The following is a 27,703-nucleotide window of genomic DNA, read 5'->3' as shown; positions in this document are numbered from 1 at the left end:
GGGGGGGGGGGGGGGGGGGGGGGGCGGTCGTTCCTTCTATCGAGGTCTTCGCTTTTCCCTTATCCACTGATCCAGAACGAGAAGGGGGTCTCCGGGTCTGGGGTGTGTTGGATTGCTGACAGAGCCGGACGGGATGCATATGTATATTCTTACTACTCGCCAAGTCCCTCTTCTCATCTGTAGACTTATACATATACGGAGTAAGTACGAGTAGGAGTGCATCGTCCGTCGTCTACCCACCCCGGCCCCCCCGAGTCAGATGGAGGTGTTCCAGCTCCACGTGGGGGTGTTGTTCTCAACGGAATCAGGGAAGCGGGAGAACGGGAGAGGTAGAGGCAGGGAGAGAGAGAGAGAGAGGCGTAGCCTGTAGGGGGAGGAGGCGCAGGATTTTCCTTTGCTGCTGTGTGGCTTGGCACTTTGCGTGGCCCTGACAAAATGAGTGTGTCCGAGAGACCCCCCGAAGGCAAATCGATAATTGATAAGATAGGCTCAACTCTGGTGGTCTCGGCAAAGCCGAATCTCACCGAAGTTACCTATGCCCCATTCTCTAGATATTAGAAACAAGAAAAGAAAAGAGAGGCGACACACTAAGGAAAAAAAGGGCCGACACACACATCAAGAAATGGGCCCTCCGGAGCATGGACAGCTTCACTTCCCTTTCCCCCAACAAGGCCGAAGCTGCAAAAAGGGGGGGGGATGGAGGAAAGAGAATTTGGCAGTCTACTGCAGGTCCCAAACGACCCTGTCGCGAGTGCATCAACCTCTGTCTTCTCTTTGAAACAAAAGAGTGTCCTTGAAAACACAATCATTGTGAAGAAGTAACTCGTACGAGCAGAGATGGATAGCTTTGTTGGCCCATTAGTCATAACCTTATGGCAGTTGACAAGACCTAGTAGTAAAATTCCCAAGTCTTAGCTGCCTACAACTTTTATTATCTTTTATTAAAAAAGTTTGTATATTTGAGAAAAAGGTCGAAAAAAAATCCACCCCTCTCAAATGGCTGCCCCAATGCGTCCTTTCCCTCAGCTTCTCGGCGCCGAGAGCCCTTTACAGGTTACGAGAGATCCCGTTTGTTTTGACTGCGGAGAAAAATTTAGCGGCTACGAAATTGGCTCCTCATCTAGAGACTAGAGCATTCGAAGATACACAGGATGAGGGGGGCGGGAGAAAAAGAAGAGAAAGTAACCCACCAAAGTTGCAAGACTCCAAAGGACGAAAATGAGCCACGGGAAATCCGGGGAACATCGTCGTCTCCGCGTTTGCGCCTGCCCATTTCAGCAACAGCATTTAGAGAACCCCCCCCCCCCCCCCTTCGGTGTGCTATTCCGAAGGGCCGAAATGGACATACCAGCCAAGACACACATTGACGGAACCCCCTAGGCGGAATGTGGTCGGGACTCAACCATGGTCTAACAATAATACCCCGGGTTCAACTGATGTACCTCCCCCCCCCCCGCTAGATTCAGACATGGCAAAAGGGAAAAAAAAACCATCGGGTACTTCAAAGAATTCAGAACAAGCGTATCTGATGAATATCTCCTAATCTACGTGTAGCATTGGCAATGATGGATACTACGTCGTACTGCGCTCAGTCATACTAACCGAGACGTGGAGCTGCTAATTCCTCGTACGAGGCTCACAGGCACAATGCCTCAATGCCTACTCGTATAGGTATAACGATAATAATAACTCTCCAACCCTCGTCCAATCACGACATCACCCCTTTTTCCACAATTGTCGGATGACGCATCCATTTCCAGGCGGTTTTACATGACGTCTATTAATATTCGAGTTGATAACTCGCATTTACGAGTACCGGGTGGCAAAACTTCTTTTTTCTTCTTCCCCGACCCCGGAGGACCTGGAAGCACCTGGAAGGGGTGTTGAGTGTGTGTGTGGAAGGAATGGATGGAAAACCCCCACGCTCAGAAGGAAGGAAGGGGAGAGAGGAGGGGGGGGGGAATCTGGGGAGGACGAAATGTATGACGACGATCCCGAGACCTTCCGCCATGGGTAAGTCGGAGCCGCGCCTCGTAAGTACGGGGTAGATTTACTCCGTAGTAATGACTAGTAGTAGACCGCGACGAAAGAAAATACGATGAAATAAATAAACCAAAAAAATCTCAATCTTAAACGCGACTAAATGAGAGGAAAGGAAAAAAAAGAATTTAATATCTGAACAAATGAGCGAGTATTTTTCGAATTATTGTGGTGAGATGGGGGATGTGACGCGCCCGCTCTGCTATCAGAAACTGGGGTGTAGCACGTAATTACATATATGGATTGGCCTTTGCGTGGCCTTTGCGGCCCCCCCCCCTCCCTTGACAAGGGGTGTGTGTGGCCTTATCGGTACCGTACTGTCCGTACAAGGCGTTGCGCCCTCGCAAGCCACGGATGATAGGAAGCTGCCAGACAACATAGCCGATAGGCGGGTACGGTGATGCTAGTAGCAGAAAAGGAGAAATCGTTTTCCACAGTGTGGTATGCCATCGTGATCCCCCCTCGCCCTATACTGACAAGGGCCCCATTACGGATGACCGTGTTCCGATGACAAGTAGTCAGACGAGTAGTCAGGCGTATCAACCCCCCCCGCCCCCCACAAGGGCGTTATGAGCATCAGCCGGCATGGAATGGCGACACAAGAAGAAGAAAACATGACTCTTTGGGGACGGAGAAACTGCGTGTGTATGTGAGAGAGTGTATGTGTGTGAGTGTTGTGTGTAGAGAAAGATACAAAATGTCGTAAGATGACACACAAACAATTTTCCCCAGCCGGGGTCCCCGCTCGGCGAGTTTCTTCTTATTTGACAATCACTCGGTTCGTCATGTCTCTTACCGAGACGCTGGGGTAGAAGGGAGGGGTGTGCGTGCGTGTGTATGTGTGCGGTAATGTTACGCCATATTGGACAAGATCGCCGACAAGATTGGCATTTGGGAAAAAGAAAAAAAGAAAAAAAAAAAGCACCTTTGCGGATCTCATCTGACGAAATCTTGATAAAGACTGGACCTCGACGGTGGGAATATTTCCTTGCCTGTACAAGTACTATTACTACGAAATATTCCTACGGTAGGCATTACCCAACACCGTCTTGTCTACTCCGTACAGGGCAAGCCGCCTAAGGACAGGCAGAGAGCGTGTCAAAGAGGTACGGTCGCAGCGCCTAAATACCGCAACTGCAGGGTCCAGCTCCAGCTACTCGGATGACTCTGTAAATCCTGCCCACACTAGAGCAAAAGGGACTTGTTATCTTTGAACAACGGGCCTTGGGATATAATACCCCCCTCCCTTGTCCACACGGAAACACTTGACAAGTTGACACTCAACTTGTATCTCTCTCTCTGTCTTCCTGTATTGAAAATATTTGATTATCGGCCAAGCAAAGAAGTCCGTTCTCCCCCCCAGATGGTGTGTGTCTGTCTGTCCTCTCCACGCCCACACCCCCCCTCCCCCCCCAGTAGATTCTCACGCTTAAAGAGCTGAGACCTTGTTGTACTCGCATTGATATATGGCCCTCCTTCCTCCACAGCTCTTGCATCGCATGTCTGTCCCCCCTCCTCCACCCCGGCCCACACACGCTCCCCCCGTGCTCTTTTCCTCTTTTCCTCTCTCCTGCGAGAGGAGAGAGAGAGAGAGAGAGGGAGAGAGGGAGGGGAGGGAGTATCATCGCTTTTCTAAGGAGCACAGTACGGAATCCCCGATGCTCGACATACGTGGTGACTGGTCAACTCTCTGGTTCAAGGGAATAAGTAGGATAAAAGAGGACGACGGGATGAGCGAATACAGTCGCAGAGCTGTGCTACCTGTACTGATCATGGCATTCGCCTTTCCGAGCTACGTGGCCTAGTGTCTGGAGAAGACCGAGAGAGAGAGCGAGATAGACTACGAGTAGAGTACCCGTTGGCATACCGTGAGAGTAATATGTATGATTACTACGTACGAAAAAAAAAATGAAGAGGAGAGAGGGAAGTAGCTGTGACGAATCTGGGGCTCAGGTGGTATCAGGTCGCCTTTCCAACCAATCATTCACCTGCCCGTCCGACACACTCTTCCGCTCTGGAGATGGTCCCCGCATGATGAAAGAAGGGTACAAGCCTACAAGGGGATACGGAGTACATGGCATCATTATGCTCGGTAGCGCACCGTTCAGTGCTCAGGGCGTGTTAAGCAGTGCTTTCTACCAACGCACCTGTTTTCCATCTCTTGGTCACTTCTCTTTGTCTTTCTTCTTGTTTCCTCCGAACTGTGCGAGCAATCGTGAACCGATTACTCATCAACGACGTACCCGTGGCGCGAAGGCCGAGAATTAAATCACGACCTATCTCCCAGTGCTGACTCACATCTGAATGGAGACCTACGTACGCCGCACAAAAGCACGACACGACACGAATTGTGGCACAGCATCTACTACTCCGTATTTCTTTCCCCGTTCAGATTCTTCTTATTCGGCAACGAAGAACAAGAAGAGGAAAGACCCTCTTGATCGTGGCGCATCTGTGACATGGACCACCAACCCCTCGAAAAGGATGACGAATCCCATGTGAATGGTGATGCTGTACTGAGCGTCTCCTTCGCACAAAGCCCAACATTGTTGCCGGCCCCGACTCTTTCCCTTGGCACCATTCCTCTATTTGCGTACTCGGATGGGACAAGGACGGATGAAAGGACAATGAGATTAGTACGTAATTGCACGTGAATCTTGCGTGGCATAACGCGACAGGTGCCAAGTTTAGCCGTACGGCCGAGAAACAAGCTTCAATCAGACCGTCAAGCATTACCGTGAGGGAACTAGGCGAGGTCTAAAAAGAAAGAGGAGGCTAGGGGTAGATTGGTATTATTATTTTCAGAGAATAGACAGATGGAGATGCTTCAAAGCTATGCGGAGCAATCCTCAAAGAGGGGGGGGGGACAGACTGAGACACCCACAGTGAGGGGGGTCTATCATCTCTCCCAAGACTTTTTAGGTCACAAAGCAATCTATCAGAGGGGAGGCCCTGGCCTTCTCTCTCTCTCTCTCTTGTCTAGGGACCGGGCCGGTTGTGGTGTGGTCTCAGCCATCGGGACGCGCCAGTGTTGACCCCAGCTTCTCCAGCTGGAGACTTTTTCCCCCTCTGGAGTTACTTCGGTACCCGCGTTTGTGTGCCGCTCTGGGGGGGGGGGGAACTGCTGGGGGATGATGTATTGGTATTATTACTCATCATAGGCTTTTCACAAGGCGTCAATCATGCACTTTCCCACGTATCATCATCTTGGACCAACAACCGTCTGACATGGTACCTGACGCAGAAAAGGACTGACAACCAAGGGAAGGTCGGGCGGGGCCTCTCATTCTTCTCGTCTCCTTTCAGCAATCAGGAGTGAGACCTTCAGGAGAGACCCTCAGGAAAGAGGGGCGAGGGGAGCAAGAGCAGGCCTGAGTGACCAGGCCAGGGCCAATGGTGGATAGGCGACCACGACGACGATACATACCCACGGTCCATGACCACCCGTACAGTATAACGTCTACGACAAATGTCTACGATGGTGGTGCTCCTTTGCCTGTACATATAGTTGTTACTCGTGGAGGTTGCAAGTTGCAGTAGCAGTTGCGTTGCCGCAGCTGAAAGACCTCTTTTTTTTTTTTTTTTTTTTTTTTTTTTGCTGTGTGCGAATACATTCATTCGCTCTTGGTATTACATGTTACTGGTGTGTATTGTGCGCGGTTTTGTGCTGTGCCCAATCTATTTGCATAGTGATAGTCTGACTCCGGAGTACTACTCGTACGGCTTCCGAGGCCGGACTCTCTCTCTCTCTCTCTATCCCCAGGGGGAATATGGCTGCCTGCTGCCGCCTTGCCTGTCTGCGTGTGTGTGTGGGCGTGGCAGGAAGGCGGCGGGCCCTGATAGCGTCATGGCATTCTGACGAATCTGGCCGGTCCACCGCCGCTGCGGCCTTCTTCCCCTGCCGAGAGGGGGGGGGGTGTATGTTTTGTGTGAGAGAGAGCCTCTGGACAGACCCTCTGGGGATGGATGGATGGTCTCGGGTACGTACCTCTCGGCTTCGTGACCTCCACTCCACCTCCACTATCACCCCACCACCTCCACTGTCCTTGCAACCCGTACACCCGCACACATCCGCACACCAGAGGAAAAAAAAAAGAAAAAAAAAAAAGGGAAATCAATACAGTCACACCCCCCTGTACCTTGAGTCGGCCCTCTCTGAGCTCTTTCTCACCAAATTTTCTTCCTCTTCTGCGCTTTGCCCCAGTCTCTGGCTCCACGGTCCCCCATTACCGACCCCGACCGAAGCCTCCCACGTTCTTTTAAACCACCGGATCTCCTCCCCTCTCCCCCCCCGTCTTTTTCTCTCCCCTGTGTTTCCTTTTCCCTTTCAACGAATATTGAACCATTCCCCGCGATATCATATCCCACACAAGGACAACAACAGCAACAAGAACAGCAACCACTGTCGATTAATACACACACACGCATACACACACACACACACACACACACACACACACACATACACACACATACACACACACAATACTATACTTGCATCAACGGGATCGCTGTCGGAACATCACATCAGCCTTCTCCTTCCAACTGGGAACTCGAACAACTCATCCTCTCCTCTCGGCCTGCCTCACAAGCAGCGGGTCGATCACATGCAACGATCTCAGTCGGCTGTGGACTTTTCCAGCCTCTTAAATCCCGCCAGCGTGGACGACAGGGAAGTCAACAACAGCAACATGGCCAGCGCAGCCGTGACCGTCATCAAGCCCAACGGGCCTCTGCCCGGAACACAGTCGTCGGAGAACTCGAATGAGCTCCCTCGCCCCTACAAGTGTCCCCTCTGCGACAAGGCCTTCCACCGCCTCGAGCACCAGACCAGGCACATCCGCACCCACACGGGCGAGAAGCCCCACGCCTGCCAGTTCCCCGGATGTAGCAAGAAGTTCTCGCGCTCGGACGAGCTGACCCGCCACTCGAGGATACACAACAATCCAAACTCGAGGAGGGGGAACAAGGGACAGCAACCTCACCAGCAGATGGGCCACCACACCATGGGAAGCGTGGGCGTGAGCGCCATGGGTCACGAGGGCATGATGGCACCCCCCCCGGCCCCCAAGGCTATCCGCTCGGCCCCCCCCTCGGCGCTGACGTCTCCCAACGTGTCGCCGCCTCACTCGTACTCGACCTTTGCCCTGCCCCCGCACCAGCCCCCGGTGTCGCACCTGCACCGGTCGACGGCGGCGGGCGGCGACATCTCGATGCTGGCCAAGGCGGCCCACCAGGTCGAGCGCGAGAACAACATGGGCGGCGCGTACCACCCGCACCACTCGAGCAGCAGCAGCAGCAGCATCAGCAGCATGGGCGGTAGCAGCGGCGCCAGCACCCCCGGCGGCGGCCGTCACCACCCGTACTACCACCACCACAACTCGGGCCGCGGCCACCTGCCCACGCTGTCGGCTTACTCCATGTCGAGGTCGCATTCCGGCGCCGACGACTCGCACGGCGGCGTGCCCGACGAGCACTACAACGGCGCCCTGCGCAATATCAAGAGGTCGAGGCCCAACTCGCCCAACTCGACGGCTCCCTCGTCCCCCACCTTCTCACACGACTCCCTCTCCCCGACGCCGGACCACACCCCCATCGCCACGCCGGCCCACTCGCCCCGCCTTCGTCCCTTCTCCGGCTACGAGCTCCCCAGCCTGCGCAGTCTCTCGCTCCAGAACCACACGACGCCCGCCCTGGCCCCCATGGAGCCCAGCTTCGATATGGCTAACCAGCCCCATCACGGCCCGGCCTCGGCCAACAACGGTGGCGCCGGCAACCTGCATCAGCCCCCCCGCACCACCGGCTCCTCGCTGACCGACATCCTCAGCCGTCCTGACGGCAGTCAGAGGAAGCTTCCCGTACCCAAGGTGACGGTGCATGACATGCTCTCTGACACTGCCATCAGCCACTCCGGTCGCAGCTCGAGTAGTACCAGTCTCGCGGGGGGGGATCTGGCTGAGAGGCTGTAACTTGGCATCTGATTACAATTGTCTTTTTTTTTCTTCTCTGATTAAATTTCCATACAAAAACTCTGCTGTTACGTCTGCTTTCCTTTTTTCTCTTCTTCTTCTACATGAGGCTAAGCACTTGGAGAAGGAAATCGGAAAATCAGGGAAAGCAAAGAGATGACTTTATGAATGCGTGTTTTCTCCTCTTATTCTGTCTGTTACATTTTTGATATATCTCTGCTCTTTCTATCTTTTATATTTTTTTACTTTTATATTTTTTTCCATTGCTCTGCTTTGCACTTACAAACTGTTTCGAGATAAATATAGACATGATAGATTTGGGTTTCTCCTTCTTTAACAACCCGGAGAAGAACAGGCGTTTGAGTTGGCGCCGAGGGGTGGGGTGGGAATCATCCATGGATATGCAGGAATAATTTTATTCTCTTTTTTTATATTCTCTTTTTTTATTATTCTACAGAATACGGACAAAAGACAAAAAATATCATTCTGCTTTTACTGCATCGGCAAAATCATCTCTCTCCTGTTGGTATTGTATAAGAAGACATGGATCCGATCCATTTGACCATACATCTTTTTTATGGATATGGTCAAGTCACCCCGCCGGCCTCTCCGGGGTTTCTGCAAGGGTTTTTTGTTCTCTCTTTCTTTCTATTTTATTTTGTTTTAATTTTAAATCTTAAACACTTAAGCCTCTAATTTTCTAATCTATACTTTTATCTCTATAATTTGTTTTTAACGAGGACGGATGATTTCAAGTCATTCATCGACACCACGTATTCCTCCATACCCCTTGATCCGTAAGATGCAATGCCCATTGATGTATGTACATGAGAATATTGTAGAGAGAAGATAGGAGGACGGAGACTAGTGAAGATGCGAGATTGCACATCCCGTTTCATGCTTCTCTCCTCAACCTCGACCCCATAGGACCTCGTTACGATCACGTTCTCTCCGTGCCTTTTGATTTTGAATGTACAGAGAGTGAGATGGAGGAGAGCAGGGCCTGAAAGATGAAGGAGTGGTTGTGCCATGTACTGTCCAGTCATTCTGAATGTCTTCCCCTCCCCTGCGCGCGGAGACCCCGGACATGGGTTCTGTACACCCACGGCGAAGAGCAGGTAATCCCCAACTCTGGGGAAGAGGACAGCTGTCAACGGCATAAAGAAAAGGTTAATCGGTCGATCAGGTTACGAGAAAACAAGGATGACGGGCTTCAACGTTTCCCGCCATCACGTCAGAAACATGCGAGGGAGACATGAGATTCTGTGGAAGGAACGGCATAGAATAGGGAAGAGAGGAACAAGGCATAAGAAAAAAAAATCCTGAATATCCGGAGCACTCGCTCGTACGATTTGTCTCGCTCTTACGATACTTGAATTCCCACTCGACCAGATCATAAGCCACCGAGAAGCACGAACGTCTCTTGAGAAAGATAAAATAAAAATAAAACCTCCTCGATACTACCGCATGTCAACTCCTCTCCCACCCCCTCACACCCCCCCTTCCTCGTTCCCGGTGTTTGTCCATTATTCGAACAGATGACTACTTTGAGCTTGGAAACTTGTTTGCAAACAAAACTCTGGCGTTGGAAAACACGACGGTCTTGACTGAGACGACCTCGTAAAGACGTCACCGTCTCTTGTCTTGTTCTCTGTCTCCTTGGTTGTACCTGTACTGCCTCTCACCTCTCACGGCATGGTAATGTAGCACTTGGCAAAGGAGAATTCATCGTCCTGCGTGCCTCCCCCCTCCCCTTTGGCCCCCACCTATGTATTACTTAATAATGCAGCAACCAGCTCTCTCGGTGGCAAGCTCTTCACCGCTGTGTGCGACATACAAGAGTATGAAGGATGTGAGAAAGGAAGAAGGAGGAGTGTTATGTAGAAGCCAAGTATATATATATATTGGTTAGGGGTCACCCGTTTCTTTGCCGGTCCGACTGAGAAGAAAACACGATGAGCTTCGCCATCCTTTCACGTGTCCCATGGTCAATAGCCTCAACAAAAAAAGCAAGTGTCTTTACTATGTACACACACACCCTGTTGGAGGGTGTCATGAAAATAATTAGTAGTAGTAGTAGTAGTAGCAAAACAAAGCACATTGTACGGCATCCTAGATGCGATAAGGACCGAAGGTGGAGGAGGAGGAGGGAGGGGGGGGTGTTAGTTGTTTCCCCATCCCCCCACACATATACATTTTGACAATCCGGAGGGTGAGTGAGACATTGGAGGGGCGTGGTGTTTGTCTCTTTGCTTCTCTCTCTCTTTTTCTTTCATTCTTTTTTTTTTTTTTTTTTTTTTTTTTTTTTTTTGCAAAAGAGAAATAATAAGCGAGATGTACAAAGAGGGTGATGCACCCGTTCTTACTCTAGTCATGAGCACCAACGGTGGCGCATGGGGGAGGGGAAAGAAAGAGACATGGTACAGATGGTCTGGACTGAACTTGTTCTGACANCCATCCCCCCACACATATACATTTTGACAATCCGGAGGGTGAGTGAGACATTGGAGGGGCGTGGTGTTTGTCTCTTTGCTTCTCTCTCTCTTTTTTTTTTTTTTTTTTTTTTTTTTTTTTTTTTTTTTTTTTTTTTTTCAAATATATACATATATATATCATTTTCATTTCCATTCTTCGTATTGTTCTTACTCTAGTCATGAGCACCAACGGTGGCGCATGGGGGAGGGGAAAGAAAGAGACATGGTACAGATGGTCTGGACTGAACTTGTTCTGACACGGAAGGTTGTTAATTGTAGTATATCGGACTTGGTGTGTGTGTGTGTGTGTGTGTGTCTTAGATACCACCCGATTCATTCTACATCACCTCGGCCTTTCCCAGCACAGTAAACCGAGTGAAGGGAACGGAGTTTTCTGGTGGGCGCTCGTGATCCTGTCGTGTGTGTGTGTGTGTGTGTGTGCTTTTTCAGGCGGGTGGGAGGATCGCGTGATAGGTGAACATGATGAACAAAGCATCTTGTACGGTAGCAAGAGGCTGAGAAGCAGAGAGGCGAAATGATCATGCCCTTTGCCCCAGGTTTCTCTTCTCTAGCCGTACAGTATAGCGTAGCCGTCATCTTCCTTCCGTGTCCTTGGACCTTGAGGGGGTGTAGGCTTTGTCGCATCCTGACCCGGATCGCCGCCGCCGCCGCCGCCGCTGCTGATGCTGCTGATGCTGCTGATGCTGCTGATGCTGCTCACTTGGCCATGATGACACGCAGCCACGCTGCTTGTCACGGGATACATGGCACGGGAACTGACGGGGACGCGAAAGTGAAGAGAGTGTGCCATGCTGGTCCGACAGATGAACCAACCACACATGAACCCCCGTTAGGTTAAGGCTGATGTTGAATCATTTGCACAGATATGTTACATGAGACCTAGATATCACACACCCCGTGTCCTGAAAACCATGCCAAACGCCGTTCCTGTCGCATGCCCTCTGAGACAAAAAAAAAAGTCCCCTTCACTTTGTCCATATCAGTTATACTTGTACGCCATCTCTACCTAGTATCTTACAGTGCTACCATCCTACAGAGAAACTCCAGCGGGAGCCCCCCCCCCTTCCCAGCAGCAGGCAGCAAGCATGCTGTAGGGAGGACGGAATCTCCCTCTCACAGCTCTTCCCCTACCACTTGATTCCGAAGAAGCTCAGTTGCTTCCTCCCTCCTCCTCGAGCTGCGTCGTCGTCCTTTTCTAGATAGACCCTCTCATGACCCTTGACGTCGACAAAGAGGTACTTATATTCGTACTCGCCCCAGTTAGGGCGCTTGACCATGTGAAGGCGCGCAACACCATTGTCGAGAGGACCTTCGACCTATCATCGTTTTTTTTTGTCAGCCGTCGCCATTTCACTCCCAGAGTATCTGACTTCCGACTTGGCATAGGCTTACGAAGAAGTGCATCATCAGATGCTGCGTACCATCGGGGTCCACCCTCTCGGTTGACCTAGACATTGGGTTAGCAGAAAGAATGATGACTCCTGAATCTTTGATTCCTCCTCAGAGAAGAAAGACAGACAGGGGTCAAAGGGGTGGGAAGACGGAGTGAGAGGTAGAGTGAAAGAGAGTGAAAGAGAGTGAAAGAGAGTGAAAGAGAGTGAAAGAGAGTGAAAGAGAGTGAAAGAGAGTGAAAGAGAGTGAAAGAGAGAGAGAGAGAGAGAGAGAGAGAGAAAACACGTACGCAACAGGTCGGGCTCGACGCCACTTGTTAAACGTTTCATCTCCATGCGCAGTAATCTTTCTCGAGCTACCCAGGAGCTCTCTCAGCCGCGGGTCCGCCCTGATCTTGTCCACAGCTCGGTTGAAATGCGCAATCTTGCTGTCGGGAGAGAAGACGTCGGTCCAGAGGAAATAGGTGACACCACCCTGTTCACGAGATATGTCAGCATCCGTTCATACGATAAAATGCCCCAGATGCCATATAGGGCAAGTGTAAGGGGGAAAGGGGGAGGGAAGGGAAGGACAAAGAAGAAGAAAGAATGGAAGAGAGAAAGAAACTAGACTGACCGTCAGCACGAGACCGACAACTATCATGCCAAAGTTGAAGGTCTGCTGGGTAGCCCTAGACGCCTTCTCACCGGACGAGAGATCCTTCCAAGCGACGCGGCCGTCATCGTTGAAGGGGGTGATTGTCCGACGGCGGGGCTGGGGCGTAGGGGTCGTTCCTAGGCTGTTCTGTGTGGCGTACGATCGGGACATCAGACGAGCTACGGCGCATGCGGTCGAGGACGATGGCCATGTCGAGCAAGACGTCGAAGCTGCCGGGGAAGAGGCGCTGACGAGAGGCCGCAGGGCCAGAACGGAGGTTACTGTCGGTCTCATCACCACGGCGGCAGTCTATCAGCTTCCACCAGATCTCTGAGAAGTTGATGAGTCGGCACGAACGGTTGCCGTGAGCAGTTGTGGTTGTCGCGTGTGTGGGGGACATGTCGAACGGGACTTTGGAGCCTCATTCAAGGCATGATGACTAGCTGCTACGCCGCCACACCGCCTTTGGCAGAAAATAAAGTCCCACCCAGGCCAAGTACTCTACGAGTAAGGTATCATCCGAATCGGGACTAGCGCTATATACATGCCACTTTATCAACTCCTGCGCACTCCAAAGGAAGATCCGTCCAATTCTCCTGAAGCCCTTCCTCACACCGCAGACAAGGAACATTTCCTCTTCCACCTGTTCCCAGCCATCATCCTTAAACAACGACTGCGACCCCGCCGCTCACCAAACAAGCGCCCTCGTTCCTCTGATTTACGACTGTCGCACCGCCACTCTCTCTTCCCTTTGTTCAACCGACAACACCGCCATCGGCAATTCCCCCCCCTCCCCCCTGTTAATTCCGCTCGCCTACACAAGACATCCCCACCATACACACATCATGGCGGCTCTCGCGACAAAGCAGCAGTCGCTCAAAATCTTTGATAAGCTCAAGTCAAAGGCGGCAAACAAGGTCAGTCACGACTGCGATGGATTCCTGGGAAAGACCGAATGGCATCCGAGACGAGAAATTGCTGACGTTGGGGTGGAAAATGATGAGTTAGGTTTGCTTCGACTGCGGCCAGAAGAACCCGACGTGGACGTCTGTCCCCTTCGGCATCTACCTCTGCCTCGACTGCTCCTCCAACCACCGCAATCTCGGTGTTCACATCTCCTTTGTGCGATCCACGAACCTCGACCGTACGTTGCTTGCGCACCTCTTCCCTCCCCTCCGTCGCGGTCCTCGAAAGAACGGGATTAGTATACTGATAGGCTCGTCGCAGAATGGCAATGGGATCAGCTGCGCGTCATGAAGGTTGGCGGTAATGAGTCGGCCACCAAGTACTTCCAGCAGAATGGAGGCACCGCCGCCCTCAACAGCAAGGACCCCAAGACAAAGTACCAGTCCAACGTCGCCTCCAAGTACAAGGATGAACTGAAGCGCCGCGCCGCCAAGGACGCCAAGGAGTAAGGGGAGACTCCGAAAGGCACAATGCCTCGTTTGCATTTCTGATGTTGACTCTTCTGTTTCTCCGCAGGTTCCCCGACGAAGTCATTGTCGACGCCGAAGTCGACGCCACCTCGGCCGACGCCAGCGAGGCCGACGACGACTTCTTCTCTTCGTGGGACAAGCCTTCGATCAAGCGCCCGACGCCGCCCATCTCACGGACCGCCACCCCCCCGGTCACCGGCCGCACGCCCTCGCCCTTCCTCAACGCAAACGTCAGCAAGGACGGGTCGCGCTCAGCCTCGCCGCTAGCCTCTCCCTTGGGGACCAAGCCCCCGACCGAGTCCAAGCCCGTGACCGGCCGCATCACCTCGTCGGCCGCCCTGCGCAAGACCGGATCGTCGGCCGGCCCGCGCAAGGCCAACGTCCTGGGGGCCAAGAAGACGACGACCAAGCTGGGGGCCAAGAAGGTGACGGCCGACGTCATCGACTTCGACGAGGCTGAGAGGAAGGCCAAGGAGGAGGCCGAGCGCATCGCCAAGCTGGGATACGACCCGGATGCCGAGGACGAGCAGACGACGAGGGAGACCAAGGGCGCTGCAGCTACCCCGCTGTCCACGGCCACGCCCATCAGCACGCCCACCCCGTCGAGCGCCGCCGCCAGCTCGCACACGCGCCAAAAGTCCAACAGCGAGGTGGAACGTCTGGGCATGGGCTTCGGTCGTCTGGGTTTCGGCCAGGTCGGTGGCCCCAAGGGTGCTGCTGCCGCTCCTGCCGCCAAGAAGAATGCCGGTGGTTTTGGATCCGTGGGACCTGTCAAGTCAACTGATGGTATGCATCTCCATCCTTGCTTCTTCTTCTTCTCTGTTTCTTTTCTTTCTCCTTCCAAGACGAGCCTCTCCTCGATGCGGACGCTGACATGACTAGACGACTCCGACAACTTTGCCCGCTCCAAGTTTGGCGCGCAAAAGGGCATCTCGTCAGACGAGTACTTCGGCCGCGGCAACTTCGACTCCAACGCCCAGAACGAGGCCAGGTCCCGGCTGCAGGGCTTTGACGGCGCCACGGCCATCTCATCCAACGCCTACTTCGGCCGCCCCGAGCAGGACGCCGACGAGGATGACTACGGCGATCTCGAGTCGGCGGCCAAGGATTTCGTCCGCCAGTTTGGCATCACGGCCGGCGACGACCTCGAGAACCTCGGCAACATTGTCGGCGAGGGGGCTACTAGGCTTCAGGGGGCTATCCGTGCTTACCTCGGTAGTTAGATGAACACGCTGTGTTCCCCCTTTGACCTCTCCTTCCTCCGTCTCCCCAACTCCACCCAAACCCCCCCCCCCCCCCCCCCCCCCCCCCCCTCTCTCTTCCTCTTTTTTTCCTCTACTTCTTTTTCTCTTTCTTTTCTATCTTTCTTCCTTTGCTAATGGAGAACTTATCTTCCCCTTCTTTCCTTTCCTTTTCTTCCCCCCACCTCTTTGGTATTGAATTGGAAGTAATGACGGAGAAGAAAAGGATGGGTAAAAGTATGGAAATGAACTCTTCTCTGTCAAGGTCTTGATGGGAGAGTAGAATACCGCCACACACGAATCATGCCTTTTCTTATTATTATTAGTATCGCTAGGAGAGATTGGTAGCATGGAATAGACGTATTTTTCTACTAGTTTCATCATGATGGATCATATAGAAAAAAAAAGTTATCGACGGCATTCATGATGGCAATGCTGCCATTGCAAAATACTCAGGACGGATCATGCTCAGTACGGATCATGCTACCAGTGCAAGACCAGTATTCATATCCAAATGCCGCCATTGTTTTCACGTACAGAGTAACCACGATAGTCGACAGTCAGCACGATTAAATAGAATGGCTTGAATCATGTATGTTGTTGTATGTGATATTCACGTGCTTCTTAGCCACACTCTCTCTCTTTATCTTCAAACCCTGCTAGTCACAAATATGAACAAAGGAAAATAGAAAAAAAAAAGATCCCAACGTGAAGAAAAAAGCATGCCAAGAGTTACATATACTAGACAGGGGGAGAGAGAAGGAAAGAAGAAGGTGAAAAATGGAAGTTCGGGGGGGGGGGGAAGAAGCACTACAGCTTGGCAACCATCTTGTTACCCTTCTTTATAGCAGCAACGGCATCATTGACGAACTCATCGACGACGACCTTGGCGGGCTTCTGCTCGTTGACGACGGCGGCGGCCTTACCCATGAGGAAGGGACGGTACTTCTCAAAGGGGTCCTCGTCGTCGTCATCGTCGGCGGCGGCGGTGGTGATGAGGTTGGGCTTCTTGCCACCGGCTCCGCTCTTGCTCTGATCGTCCCCGTTGCCATCCTCTTCGCCGGCCATGAGCTTGTCGAGGTCGGCCTCGTAGGGGATGACACCTTTGGCGGCTAGGTCCTTCATCTCCTGCACGCGGTTCGTCTCCCAGTCGTTGATGTACTCGTTGTTGCGGACGCGCATGGGCCTGCCGGTGAAGATGATCGTGCGGACGTTGTCGTCGTGGCCGGCGGTGCGGACGGCGTCCTTGTGGGCCTGAGGGGCGCCGGCCTCGTCCGTCAGGATGAACCGGGTGCCGACCCAGACGGCCCCGGCGCCCATCATGAGCGAGGCGGCCAGGAGCTGGCCGTTGTGGATGCCTCCGGCGGCGATGACCTGGACGGGCCCGCCGGTGAGGGGGGACTTGGCCTTGGCGCACTCGGCGACGCAGGCGGGTATCAGGACCGTCGTGGGTATGTCGCCCGTGTGGCCGCCGCCCTCGCCGCCCTGCGCGCAGATGATGTCCACGCCCAGGTCGACACACTTGCGCACGTGCTTGACGTGACCCACCATGTTCATGTAGAAGATGCCGTGGCGGTGGAGCTTGTCGACCACGTCCTTGGGTGGCACGCCCACGGCCGACACGAACAGCTTGGCTCCGGACTCGATGATGGCGTCGACCAGCTCGTTCAGCTTACCCTTTGTGTAATCGTAGCTTTTTTTCGTCGTCGTCTCACGTCAGTATATATTAAACCAAAAAAAAAAAGAAGAAGAGAAGGAAAGAAAGAGAGAAAGAGAGGAATGAAGAATATGATGCATGGGGAAGAGAAGGAGAAGAGAAACATACTTGGTCTTGCGGGCGCTACCTCCAACTTGAGGGATGAGAAGATCAACGCCAAAGGGAAGGTTGGGATCAGCGAGATGCTCCTTGAGCTCGCTGACCTGCTCTCTGAGCATCTCGGGCGTGTATCCGACACCGCCGATGACGCCGAGGCCACCGGCGTTAGAGACGGCAGCGGCCAGACGGGGACCGGCCGCCACATTCATGCCTGCGAGGATGACGGGGTGCTTGATGCCGAACATGTCGGTGATGGGAGTGCGGATCTGCTCTGGAATTGCGGCGCGCGGCCAAGGTCAGTCCGGCACTTTCCATGTGACATGGTTGTCTCAATGCGAGACAAAAAAAAAAGGGTGGGGAGGAATCAAGATTGAACTTACGAGGAGAAGCCATGATGGTGGTATTTTCGACACTGGATTTTTTACAAGATGAGGGAGAGGAGAAAGAAGGAAGAAGAAGAAAAGGACACCGACAGAGAATGAGGAGTATGTATTGTGTGTGTGGTGTGGGAGAGAAGATGAGAGGAGAAGGAAGAGAGAAGAGGGAGAAGATGGAGATGTGGGAAGAAGTAATGAAAAGATCTGGGGGCCGAGCTGATGACGACGATTTGGGGTAGCAATGGTTCGGTATATTAATGGCCTTTTTTTTTCTGTTCTCGTACGGGGAAAGGGGGGGGGGGGGGGGGGGGTTGGGTTCAAAGCACATGCCGAGGCTCATTATTCATATCCTAGGCAATCGAGGGAAAACGGCCGAGCCAGTGATGAGTGCGCTGATGACCGCTGACTCCTGAGGAGGGGGGAAAGCCGCCAATGGACTAGAGCCCAATTGAGGGCGGGGGATCTAAATCTACAAAGTATCACATACATGCGAGTGTACAGGCTAGGCCAGGCTAGCTTATCCCCTTCCAGGGCATCTTGGCTTACAAGCTACCGAGAATATAGAGGGGAATATGCAGATTAGAGGTTGGCTGAACGCTAGTACCGAAGCGTGGCGTGTTCAGTCGAGTCCGGGGAAGGAAAAGACAGCCGAGGCTCGTACACGGTACTGGTGATAATATGTCATGAGGCGAGATTATGTCATCGCTCTTCTACTCTTCAAGCCTCGTCATTAAGGCATCGACAATGTAAACCCATTCAAACTGCTTCTTCCATTTTCGCATCCTTTGGACGCCTGCATCTCCTCATCATAATTTTTCTCTAGGTGTTTTATCGTCTGATGAACTCGTAAGAACAAGGGAGAAAGGAGAATCAAGGAAATAAGAAGAAGAAGAAGAAGAAGAAGAAAGAAGTGCATCTGAGTAGATTCAATGTGCGATAGATTCTTTTACATATGACAAGTGATACACACACGTGGATGGGGCGGCACGGGACTCGTCGGAAAATCTCACCTGCCCTTTCTCTGTACCGTACATAATTGTGTCTGTTCACCCCTTCCCCCCCCCTCTCTACCTCTCTCTACGGGAGACATATCCGTATCCGCCAATCGGAAACAAAAAGGAAAGGCGAGAATGGGCTGCTTAGTATCCTCTTCATCCAGGTCATTACGGCATAATCTGGGACGTAACCTGCTGTCACGCTCCTTGTCATCGTCCCTGACCCCCTCACGATCTCGTCTCGCGCCATGCAAGGGCACCGCCACCACCATCACCACCACCACTCCTCGGCACCACTGGCAGGAGGCAGCACGCTCCCCCCCGATACGTCGTTCCTACTCGGCATGCGGCGGCTCCTGCCCGTGCGGCGGTGGCGGCCCCCCGGTGAAGAAGACGCGCACGGCCTACATCGCCCTCGGAAGCAACCTGGGTGACCGGGTGGCCGAGATAGAGAGGGCGTGCAGCCTAATGGACGAGCGTGGCATCCGCGTCAAGAGGACCAGCAGCTTGTGGGAGACGGAACCCATGTATGTCGAGGATCAGGACCGCTTCATCAATGGGGCCTGCGAGGTCGGTTTGTGCTGCCGTGCAAGTCTGGATGGAGATCGGATGGAGCTGAGTCGGTGCTGAATTGATGCATGTTACTAATATATTACCTGCATATATATATATATATATATATATATACGTATTGCACACATATCTATAGGTTGAGACCGATCTTGAACCCCTCGCTCTTCTCGACCAGCTCCAGGCCATTGAGAATGATATGGGACGTCGCAAGGTCATCGACAAGGGCCCGCGCAATATCGATCTCGACATCTTGCTCTACGGGGATGAGACAGTGCAGCATGAGCGGCTCACGGTACCTCACATTGGGATTCCCGAGCGCGAGTTTGTCTTGAGACCACTGGCAGAGTGAGTACCCACACGCACACACGCACACACGCACACACACATATATATATATAATATCATACCCTATACCTGGGGTCGGGGTGGGGGAATACTTCTTCTGACACGCGGCATATTCCAGGCTCGCACCTTCCAAGGCTCTCGACCCTAACAAGCCGTGGACGCTGGTGCAGGACCACCTCAACAACCTCAGGCTCGGGGCGGAGCCGCTGTCGTCCATCACGCCTGTGTCGGCGTCGCTACCGCCCCTGTCGCCCAGGGCGCCGACGCGGCCGACGCACGTCATGGCCATCCTGAACCTCACGCCCGACTCCTTCTCAGACGGCGGGCGCCACAGGCCGTCCAGCGTAGTCGGCACGGTCGCCTCCCTGATGCGCCGGGGCGTGTCCGTCGTCGACGTCGGCGGGCTCTCCACCGCGCCGGGCGCGGACGAGGTGTCGGCCGAGGAGGAGGCGGGGCGCGTGGTGCCGGCCATCGAGGCCATCCGGGCCGACCCGTCGACGCGCGGCGCCGTCGTCAGCGTCGACACGTACCGCGCGTCGGTGGCCGAGGCGGCCGTCGCCGCCGGGGCCGACATGGTCAACGACGTCTCGGCCGGGCTGCTCGACCCGCTGATGCTCCCGACCGTGGCTAGGCTGGGCGTGACGGTCTGCCTGATGCACATGCGCGGCAACCCGCGCACCATGTCCGGCCTGGCCTCGTACCCGGACGGGCTGATCCCCACGGTGGCGGCCGAGCTGGCGGGCCGGGTCGCCGCCGCCGAGGAGGCCGGCATCCGACGGTGGCGCATCGTGCTCGACCCGGGCATCGGCTTCGCCAAGGACACGGCCCAGAACCTGGAGCTGCTGCGTAGCCTGCACCAGCTCAGGCACTGGCCCGGCCTGGAGAACCTGCCGTGGCTGGTCGGCTCCAGCCGCAAGAGGTTCATCGGCGACGTCACCGGCGTCGGCAGCCCGGCCGACAGGGTCTGGGGCACGGCCGCCACGGTGGCGGCCGCGGTCCAGGGAGGCGCAGACGTCGTCCGCGTGCACGACGCCGAGGAGATGGCCATGGTGAGCAAGATGTCGGACGCCATCTGGAGGGCAGCATGATGAGAGGATGGCATGACGCCGTGTATATCGCTCGATGATGACGATGACCTCTCCAAATCATGAAAACTACTACTCGTCTCTCTCTCTCCCTCTCTCTCTCCCCCTAGAATACTATTAGGATACTATCAGAATAATATCATACCTAAAAAAAAAACCACCAACTCGTCCTCTTCCTCTTCTTCTTCATGCTCTTCCTTACCCTATAATCACAGCCCCAGAACAGGTGAACGACCCAGCTGTCTTCCCTACCAACATGTCCACATCTCTCTGCCTCAGAGTCGAATCGTGGCTGGAGAGATCTCTTGTGATGATGATGACTGGGACAGATTCGGCATACCCGAACAGGACATCATCAAGACCAGAGGACAGAAGGACACAAGCCCACTCTTGGATCCAGCAAGACCTAGGGATACCAGTACAAGTCACCTCATCTCTGTGTGTTGTCGTGACAGAATCGTTCACCGGTTCCTCGACGTGACAGGGCAAGGTTTCATTGGCCGGACCGTGAGGCCCTCCATTCCAGACGGGAGACTGGACAAAAATGAACGGGTAACCACGGGATAATCTGCATCTTCCCATGCCACATTCTCTCCTTTTTTTTTTCTTCCTCTTTTCTTCTTCCTCATTTCTTCTTCTTCTTCTTTTCTTCTTCTGTCATCTGATCTCTGACGATGCAGGTGAGGCGAAAGCAATCCATATCCTAGATTTCATGACATACGTCTACCTCCTACGCCTTTCGCCCCATCTCGTCTCGTTTGTATGCTAGCTGTAGCTGCCAGGGGAGAGGGGTTCGGTCGGGGTTTAGGGCGGCCTTTCATGGCTTCCCAAGATGGTGACAACGGCAACGGGGGGGTGTGGGGATATAGGGAGGCAGGAGAAAAAAAAAGAAAGAAGACGGTGTGTAGTATGATGTGTGCATGTTTTAGGAGAGTGATAGTTACATGACGGGTACACGAGGGTACGGATATGAAGAAAGGAACTTGAAAAGAGACGACGACGTATCTGTATTCGGGGCGGGCGGGGGCGGCGATACAGAGTTGGAACGCCGGGATACCATGCTACGGACGGGTACAGCTCTCTGGGTGGGCGTCTGGGGCCATCAACCTGCTTGATCGGTTGCATGTAAGCAGTCGTTGAGGGGGGGGGAGGGAGCAGGGAGCAATGCAGTCACCCGCCAATGCTGTTGGGACTTTGGAGATTTCCCTTTTTTGTTTTTTTCTTTTTTTTCTTATAATGCTGCCCCCCCCCCCTACCCTATTCCCTTTTGCATTCAGGTGGATTTGGCTACACAGCTGACACTGACACCAATATGTATATCCCATCCCTTGTCCAAACTGAATGGACCCCCTCTGTTTTCTTTCTTTTTTTTTTCTCCTCGTCTTCTTTGTCTGGGGGGTCGTTTTTCCACCCCCCCCCCCCTCTTTCCACCCCCTTTTCTCACTTTGCCTTGGGATCTCTGGGATCTCTGGGAGAGAGAGAGAGAGAGGGAGGGAGGGAGAGGGAAAAAAAAGAAAAACCCCCTCCTCTCTCTCTCTTTTCTTCTCTTACCGATGACGAACGGAATCCTGCATATATGGATGCGCATAGTAGGGCCGAGACGGATCTTCCAGAGAGAGACAGTGTTGCTAGATGATAGTCGGTATCAACGTCTCTCTCGGACGTGATCCATGGGGAGCATTGCATGGGCGGACTTTCCCATGGGATCCCCGATGGCGCTCTCCTTACGAGACGCAACTCGCCTCGTCGTTGCGCTGATTGCTAACCCCCCACGATGAGATGAGAGGGGATTCTATCTAGAACCAGTCGATGCCGTGTGAGTCATGGCTCTCTCTCTCCATCTCTCTCTACTCGTAATATTACTATCAGGTAGTTTTACTATATAAGAAAAAAAGGAAAAGCCAAGAATCGATTCTTGGAGATAAATGTGTGAGATACATGTCGAATGTTTTTCTTCTTTCTCCACGTCTAAACAACATTGACTGTACATGTATCGTCACAACATCTGTACCCGTATGCCTGCTCTGTACGAGAGAGAGTATCGACACGCCTCCCCTTTCTCTCATTCGGGTTAAGAGTAAAAACAAGATAGAGAAGCATGTTTCTGTTCTTTCTTTTTTTTTTCTTTTGAAAAAAAAAGCAAAAACAAAAAGAAAGGGTCCAGAGGAGGGGGTGGGGTAAACCGTTCTTTATGCGCGTCCTCCATGTTGCATCATAGCATCCATCATCCTACGCTTTCTTCTTCTTTTCTTTTGTGAGCTATGCGCCTAGAAAGAAAAGAAGGAGAAAAAAAAGAAAAGAGAAACCAGACTGCTGGATTGGATCATATCCGCCATACCACACACTATCAATCTACCTCGTGTGTGTGCAGTGGTATCATCTATCGACGAGGACAAGACTGGTCGGTCGTCTTTGTATTGTGCGGAGAAGTTGGGAGAGTGGAGGAAGGAGGAATATGCTGGGTGAGCTGGCGCCTTCCGAGCCATGCTCTATTGATTCGTACTATGCCGATACGGGTTAGTCGTATTGATTCTATCGATACCCCCCCCTCCTCTCATGATCTGCCCCCCCCCCCCATTATAGCGTATCATCCATGCAATCTGAATCTGACCCCGGGATAATGGCACGAGGAGTTTTTTCTTTTCTAATGGAGGGAGGGCCGGGTGNCCCCCATTATAGCGTATCATCCATGCAATCTGAATCTGACCCCGGGATAATGGCACGAGGAGTTTTTTCTTTTCTAATGGAGGGAGGGCCGGGTGGTTGCCAGCAACGAGAGGGGAGAGGGGATTATCGGTATCAGTCCACCAATGATGGATCGGGATGTGTTGGGTTGGAAAGTCAAGAAGCAGAGAAAAAAAGAGAAGAGAAGAGAAAAAGAAAGGAGAACAGACGGTCAGCCAGCTTACCGTCACCGTCTAGTACTGTCATGTTATCCAGGCATTTACCTTGCTGCATTTCGGTGATGCTCCGGGTGCATTGTTTTGACAGAGTTACTACTCTGTCTGGGTCTCTGATCCTTCGTATCTACGTATAGTAGTAGCAGGACATAGCCTTCATATATTCCATATAGGGTCCAACTATAGCTCCCTCTCCCTCTCTATCTTCTTCTCTTCACATGCATAATCCAGTTTTCCTACTCCTCTCTATAGCAGAGATACACCAGGACATCCATATAGACACGTGACACGCGTACGAGTATATATCTATAGCTACTTGGCATATTCAGGTCGTGAATATATATATATATATATATATACTATACACCTAGCACATTGTATTCAGGTCATGTACATATACATGTACATATATATATACGGGTAATAGATAGATAGTTAGTATACTCTATACATACCCCGAATACCTCATAGCAAGTGCTTTCATTCACTGGATGAGATCAACACGAGATGAATCTACCCCACGACATGCCAGAGATGATACCGTTTCAAACATCTATCCCTTACACACACACACACGAGAAAAAACAACAACAACAACACAGTAGCAAGAGTACGAAATCACACCAAGAGTCTCGCGTACCTCACAAATAACAAATATCATGGAGCAGCCCATAACTATCGAATTGCAAGTCACATCTTATATTTCATATCCCGTTCATGGCCGTCTCAGAGATGCTTATTTTACTTTTCCTTTTCCCTTTCTTTTTTCTCTCTCTTTCGGTGTGCACCTTTATTGAATGTTCATTGGGTGGGGGGGGGGGGGGGGGGGTGGGTGTATATTTAATCGGCTTGCTGAATGTATGGTATCAAATTACTGTTGGGCCCAAATTTTAGCATGGAGATGANGCCGTCTCAGAGATGCTTATTTTACTTTTCCTTTTCCCTTTCTTTTTTCTCTCTCTTTCGGTGTGCACCTTTATTGAATGTTCATTGGGTGTGTGTGGGGGGGGGGGGGGGGGGGGGGGGGTGGGTGTATATTTAATCGGCTTGCTGAATGTATGGTATCAAATTACTGTTGGGCCCAAATTTTAGCATGGAGATGAGCACCTAGGACCCATACTAAAACCTAGACCTCACTTTGTATATCCGTCTATTGTGAGGATGCGTGTGTCCGGCGGATCGTTCCGCCAGACCCGTAACCTACTTGCCTAAACCATATAGTACGGCACATAATACAGTACAGCCGTATGCGGCGTGGTTGATTCTCAAAAACTTCTCCAAACTCTTGTCTCTCTCTAATCTCTCCAAAAGTATCATATAGGAAAAAAAAATAATAATTCCAAGTGTAGAAACTGTAAAGTTCCCTCCCTCATCCCTCATCCCCATCAACCTCCCGAACCTATCCTAACCCCTTTAAGGCTGTTCATCCGGAGAGGTGGACTCTTCTTCCAAGACAATATGTATACATGACTGCTCATAAAAAAAATCTCGTCAAGTGGCAAGATCCCCTTGATTGGCCAATCTCCAATGGCCGGTAAAGTCTACAATATCAATCATCTATAATGCTACTGCTATACAGATTCTTGCTCTATACCGTGCGTCGCTAGGCTCCCTCCTGACAGCGTCACTCTACAGCTCACACTTAACGATGTGATGCTGCGTATAGACCCGAAAGCGGAAGGATAAGCTGATTGGTCGAGTAGCAGCAAGTGAGGCTTCCTGCTACCGTCTATCTATCATGAGGATATGTGCGTCTAGCGCATCGTTCCGCCGGACCCGTACGTCACGGGATCCATAGTACTGTGTAATAGTAGAGATTACCGTCTTGGGTCTGTGAGCATGGAGCACTACTCGTGACCGCTTCTGACTATCGCCCCCCATAAGGCAGTATTGATAGTACCATGATATAGGTATTGCTACGGTGCGTACTAACGAGTAGTATTACTCGTACCCTGCCCCATCACCCAGACAGACATCACCTTGTAAAATCATAAACGCAGCGCAGAGGAGCAGAACTGCCATCTCCATTGTCTCTCTCTTAATTTCATCTCGAGCAAATTCCAATTCATATCTTTTCCTCCACATATTCCCAGAACATTCACATAGAAAATATAAAATCCCTCCCTGCTCCGCCTGCTCTGATTTATGCTTCAACAGAGGCCTTTGCTTGACGCTAATCGTCTTGATAGCACCGCTTTTCCAAAGAGAGAAGGGGGAAAAAATCTTGAAAGGATGAGCCTTCAAGGCGTTCAATCTCTCCAGAAATTTTCATCCCTTCAGAGTCGAATAGCAAGTATGAGTCCAGACAGATAAAAAAAAAGGGAACAGTAAAGATGGAAACGACAATTACTTCAGCACCGGTTTGTGTGGGTTCAACGGAAGAAATAAACCTAAAAATAACGACAAGATAAGAATGTGTCCTGCAAAGTAGAAAACTTCATATAATAGATACTCGTTTACGCAAAAAAAGAAAAAAAGAAAAAGAAAAACACCTTTTTCGTGTTATTGCAGCGTCACCCCCAGACTCGGCGTTGTCATGTGGTGTGGATAGTAGCCGCTGGACGTAGGCTTCCCAACAAAAGGCCGGCACGAACGCGAGTGGTCCATCGTGACATCGAGAGACGAGAATTGAACTACCTGGGGCATGGGACCGGAATTGGCCGGCGGAGTCGGGTTGATCGCCGTGTTGGCCGTCGCAGGTGTCGCCGCCGTGTTGTTGGCCTGGTCGTTAGTGCTATTGTCGGCAGCCGCAGCCTCGTACTCATCCTTGACTTTGTCGCTCATATCGAGGCCTGATAGGCTGTGGTGCCCGTGTATCGTGTCCGGGCCAGCACCACTCGGGTGACTCCACGCCTCGAGCCGGCTTTCTGGGTTCTGGTACAGGGGGCCTGGGTAGTACTGGTAACCCTTGGTGCTCTCGATCGCCTTCTCATCCTCGGGCGGTATCATCGTCTCAGCCGGGAGAGTATGCTGCGTGTGGCGTGGGGCCCCGTATATGCTTCCGTGGCTGTCATAGCCGCCATAGGGCTGCATCAAGTGGCTTGAGTTGAAGTCTCGGACCGGACCCATGAGCCCATACGCCTGCGTGTGTCCGGGTCCCGTCGGCGGAGGCTTGCTCGAGCTTCCGCGGCGGTCGCTCTGGTAGTGGCTCGGCGACCGACCCCGAACAATCATCTTGGCCGACTTGCGATACGCAATCCTGACATGATTGGGGTTGCTGGGCGAACCCGTATTGGCGTAGAGCTCAATCATGAGCTGATAGTACTGCTGGGCGGCTCTGCGCTTGCCATTATTCTGCGTCGCCTGCTTGAACTGAACGCGCTCAAATGTGCACTCCGTCTGTGGGGCGCCACCTGACTCAGCCGCCACCCATCCGTCGGGGAAGGCCGACTGGCCTAGCATAGCACTGTTGCCAAAGTAGCCCATCTGGCAGGCATTGCTGTCCTGCTTGGCCATCAGCGGAACCTTTGGCGGTTTCTTTATAGGCCCCTTGTCTCGCTTTGGCGTGTGCTGGACCAAACCAATCATGTGTTGGTTGTTCTCAGCCACGACGGCCGAGATGCCCATGGCAAAGCCGCAGACCGTAGCAGGACGGGACCCCGGCATCGTGACCTCGACAGGGACGTTGGGGATGTAGGGTGTCAGCGAGTAAGAGCAGACGCAGGAGAAGTAGTTGCGGCGGTAGCAGGTCCACTCATTGTCTGCCAGGAAGAAGCCCTTATCAACGACACCCGAGATGCCTATCTCGACATCTGTCCTCGTCTGGTCACTGTACTGAAGACTTCCAAGCGTCTCAATCTCCTCGAGAGGAGGGATGTCCGCGGCCGACTGGCTAAACGGTGGATCCATCCTGTTGGTAGAGTTGGCGAAGCCTGGTGCTACGTTTGACCGAGATGATAGTGGATTGTGGCGATGTTGGTGGGTAACAGATCGGGATCGGATGACAGAAGAATGATCCTGCGGCCTCCTGAAAGACGAAGGGCCGTGTGCGTACTGGTCTCGGGCGTGAATGGGCGGACCTGGGAGAGGTCCGGGAAACGGCAATGTTGTGGTGGTTCGTGGGGTATTGTCCATGCCCGTTGTTAATGCGGTGCCACTGCCTTGAGTGTGAGTAACGCACATCTTGATGGCTCATCTCAACACAGCCAGAAGTTCGAGATCAGGCATGCTGAGAAATCTGCGAGACTTACCTAGATGCGAATCGAGGCCTTGCGTCAGCAGCAGGGCCGCAGATGGCTGGAGACGACTGATAGTAGGCGTTCGTCGAGTCTTGATGATACTGCGGACCAGTGTTGATGTCGGGTGTATGGTAAAGTGATGTGTTATACTGTGATTGTGTCGATTCGTCCGGCAAGTGTGACACTGACGGCTCCTGGCTGTACCTGGTAAATGCGTTAGTGAGA

General features: G+C 52.5%; 6 protein-coding genes across 6 annotated transcripts; 3 read left to right on the top strand and 3 right to left on the bottom strand.

Moving 5' to 3' along the window:
• Positions 1-6,647: 6,647 nt before the first annotated feature.
• GMORB2_0414 (uncharacterized protein) lies at positions 6,648-8,009 on the top strand (the record flags this gene model as incomplete). Its single annotated transcript, XM_035462400.1, has 1 exon — positions 6,648-8,009. The coding sequence occupies one exon, from the start codon at positions 6,648-6,650 to the stop codon at positions 8,007-8,009; it is 1,362 nt and encodes a 453-aa protein (XP_035325330.1).
• A 3,622-nt stretch (positions 8,010-11,631) lies between these two features.
• Positions 11,632-12,826, bottom strand: GMORB2_0413 (mitochondrial import inner membrane translocase subunit TIM21; the record flags this gene model as incomplete). Its single annotated transcript, XM_035462399.1, has 4 exons — positions 11,632-11,820; positions 11,897-11,951; positions 12,186-12,370; positions 12,512-12,826. 4 exons carry the CDS (start codon positions 12,824-12,826, stop codon positions 11,632-11,634), a joined length of 744 nt encoding a protein of 247 aa, XP_035325329.1.
• Positions 12,827-13,377: 551 nt separating this feature from the next.
• On the top strand, positions 13,378-15,185 carry GMORB2_0412 (ADP-ribosylation factor GTPase-activating protein 2/3; the record flags this gene model as incomplete). Its single annotated transcript, XM_035462398.1, has 5 exons — positions 13,378-13,449; positions 13,541-13,676; positions 13,760-13,943; positions 14,015-14,754; positions 14,851-15,185. Coding segments are annotated over 5 exons (1,467 nt in total), but the record flags the coding sequence as incomplete, so codon positions are not given.
• An 834-nt stretch (positions 15,186-16,019) lies between these two features.
• GMORB2_0411 (NAD(P)H-dependent flavin oxidoreductase YrpB, nitropropane dioxygenase family) lies at positions 16,020-17,418 on the bottom strand (the record flags this gene model as incomplete). The annotated part of the gene is made up of 3 exons (XM_035462397.1): positions 16,020-16,902; positions 17,035-17,296; positions 17,406-17,418. The coding sequence occupies 3 exons, from the start codon at positions 17,416-17,418 to the stop codon at positions 16,020-16,022; spliced, it is 1,158 nt and encodes a 385-aa protein (XP_035325327.1).
• A 1,144-nt stretch (positions 17,419-18,562) lies between these two features.
• GMORB2_0410 (2-amino-4-hydroxy-6-hydroxymethyldihydropteridine diphosphokinase / dihydropteroate synthase) lies at positions 18,563-20,403 on the top strand (the record flags this gene model as incomplete). The annotated part of the gene is made up of 3 exons (XM_035462396.1): positions 18,563-18,967; positions 19,107-19,262; positions 19,450-20,403. Coding segments are annotated over 3 exons (1,515 nt in total), but the record flags the coding sequence as incomplete, so codon positions are not given.
• A 5,399-nt stretch (positions 20,404-25,802) lies between these two features.
• GMORB2_0409 (uncharacterized protein) lies at positions 25,803-27,374 on the bottom strand (the record flags this gene model as incomplete). Its single annotated transcript, XM_035462395.1, has 1 exon — positions 25,803-27,374. The coding sequence occupies one exon, from the start codon at positions 27,372-27,374 to the stop codon at positions 25,803-25,805; it is 1,572 nt and encodes a 523-aa protein (XP_035325325.1).
• Positions 27,375-27,703: the final 329 nt, after the last annotated feature.

This window comes from Geosmithia morbida (genome assembly GCF_012550715.1).
Source record: "Geosmithia morbida isolate 1262 chromosome Unknown scaffold_0, whole genome shotgun sequence".
Taxonomy (NCBI): domain Eukaryota; kingdom Fungi; phylum Ascomycota; class Sordariomycetes; order Hypocreales; family Bionectriaceae; genus Geosmithia; species Geosmithia morbida.
This window is presented reverse-complemented; position numbering and strand designations above follow the sequence as displayed.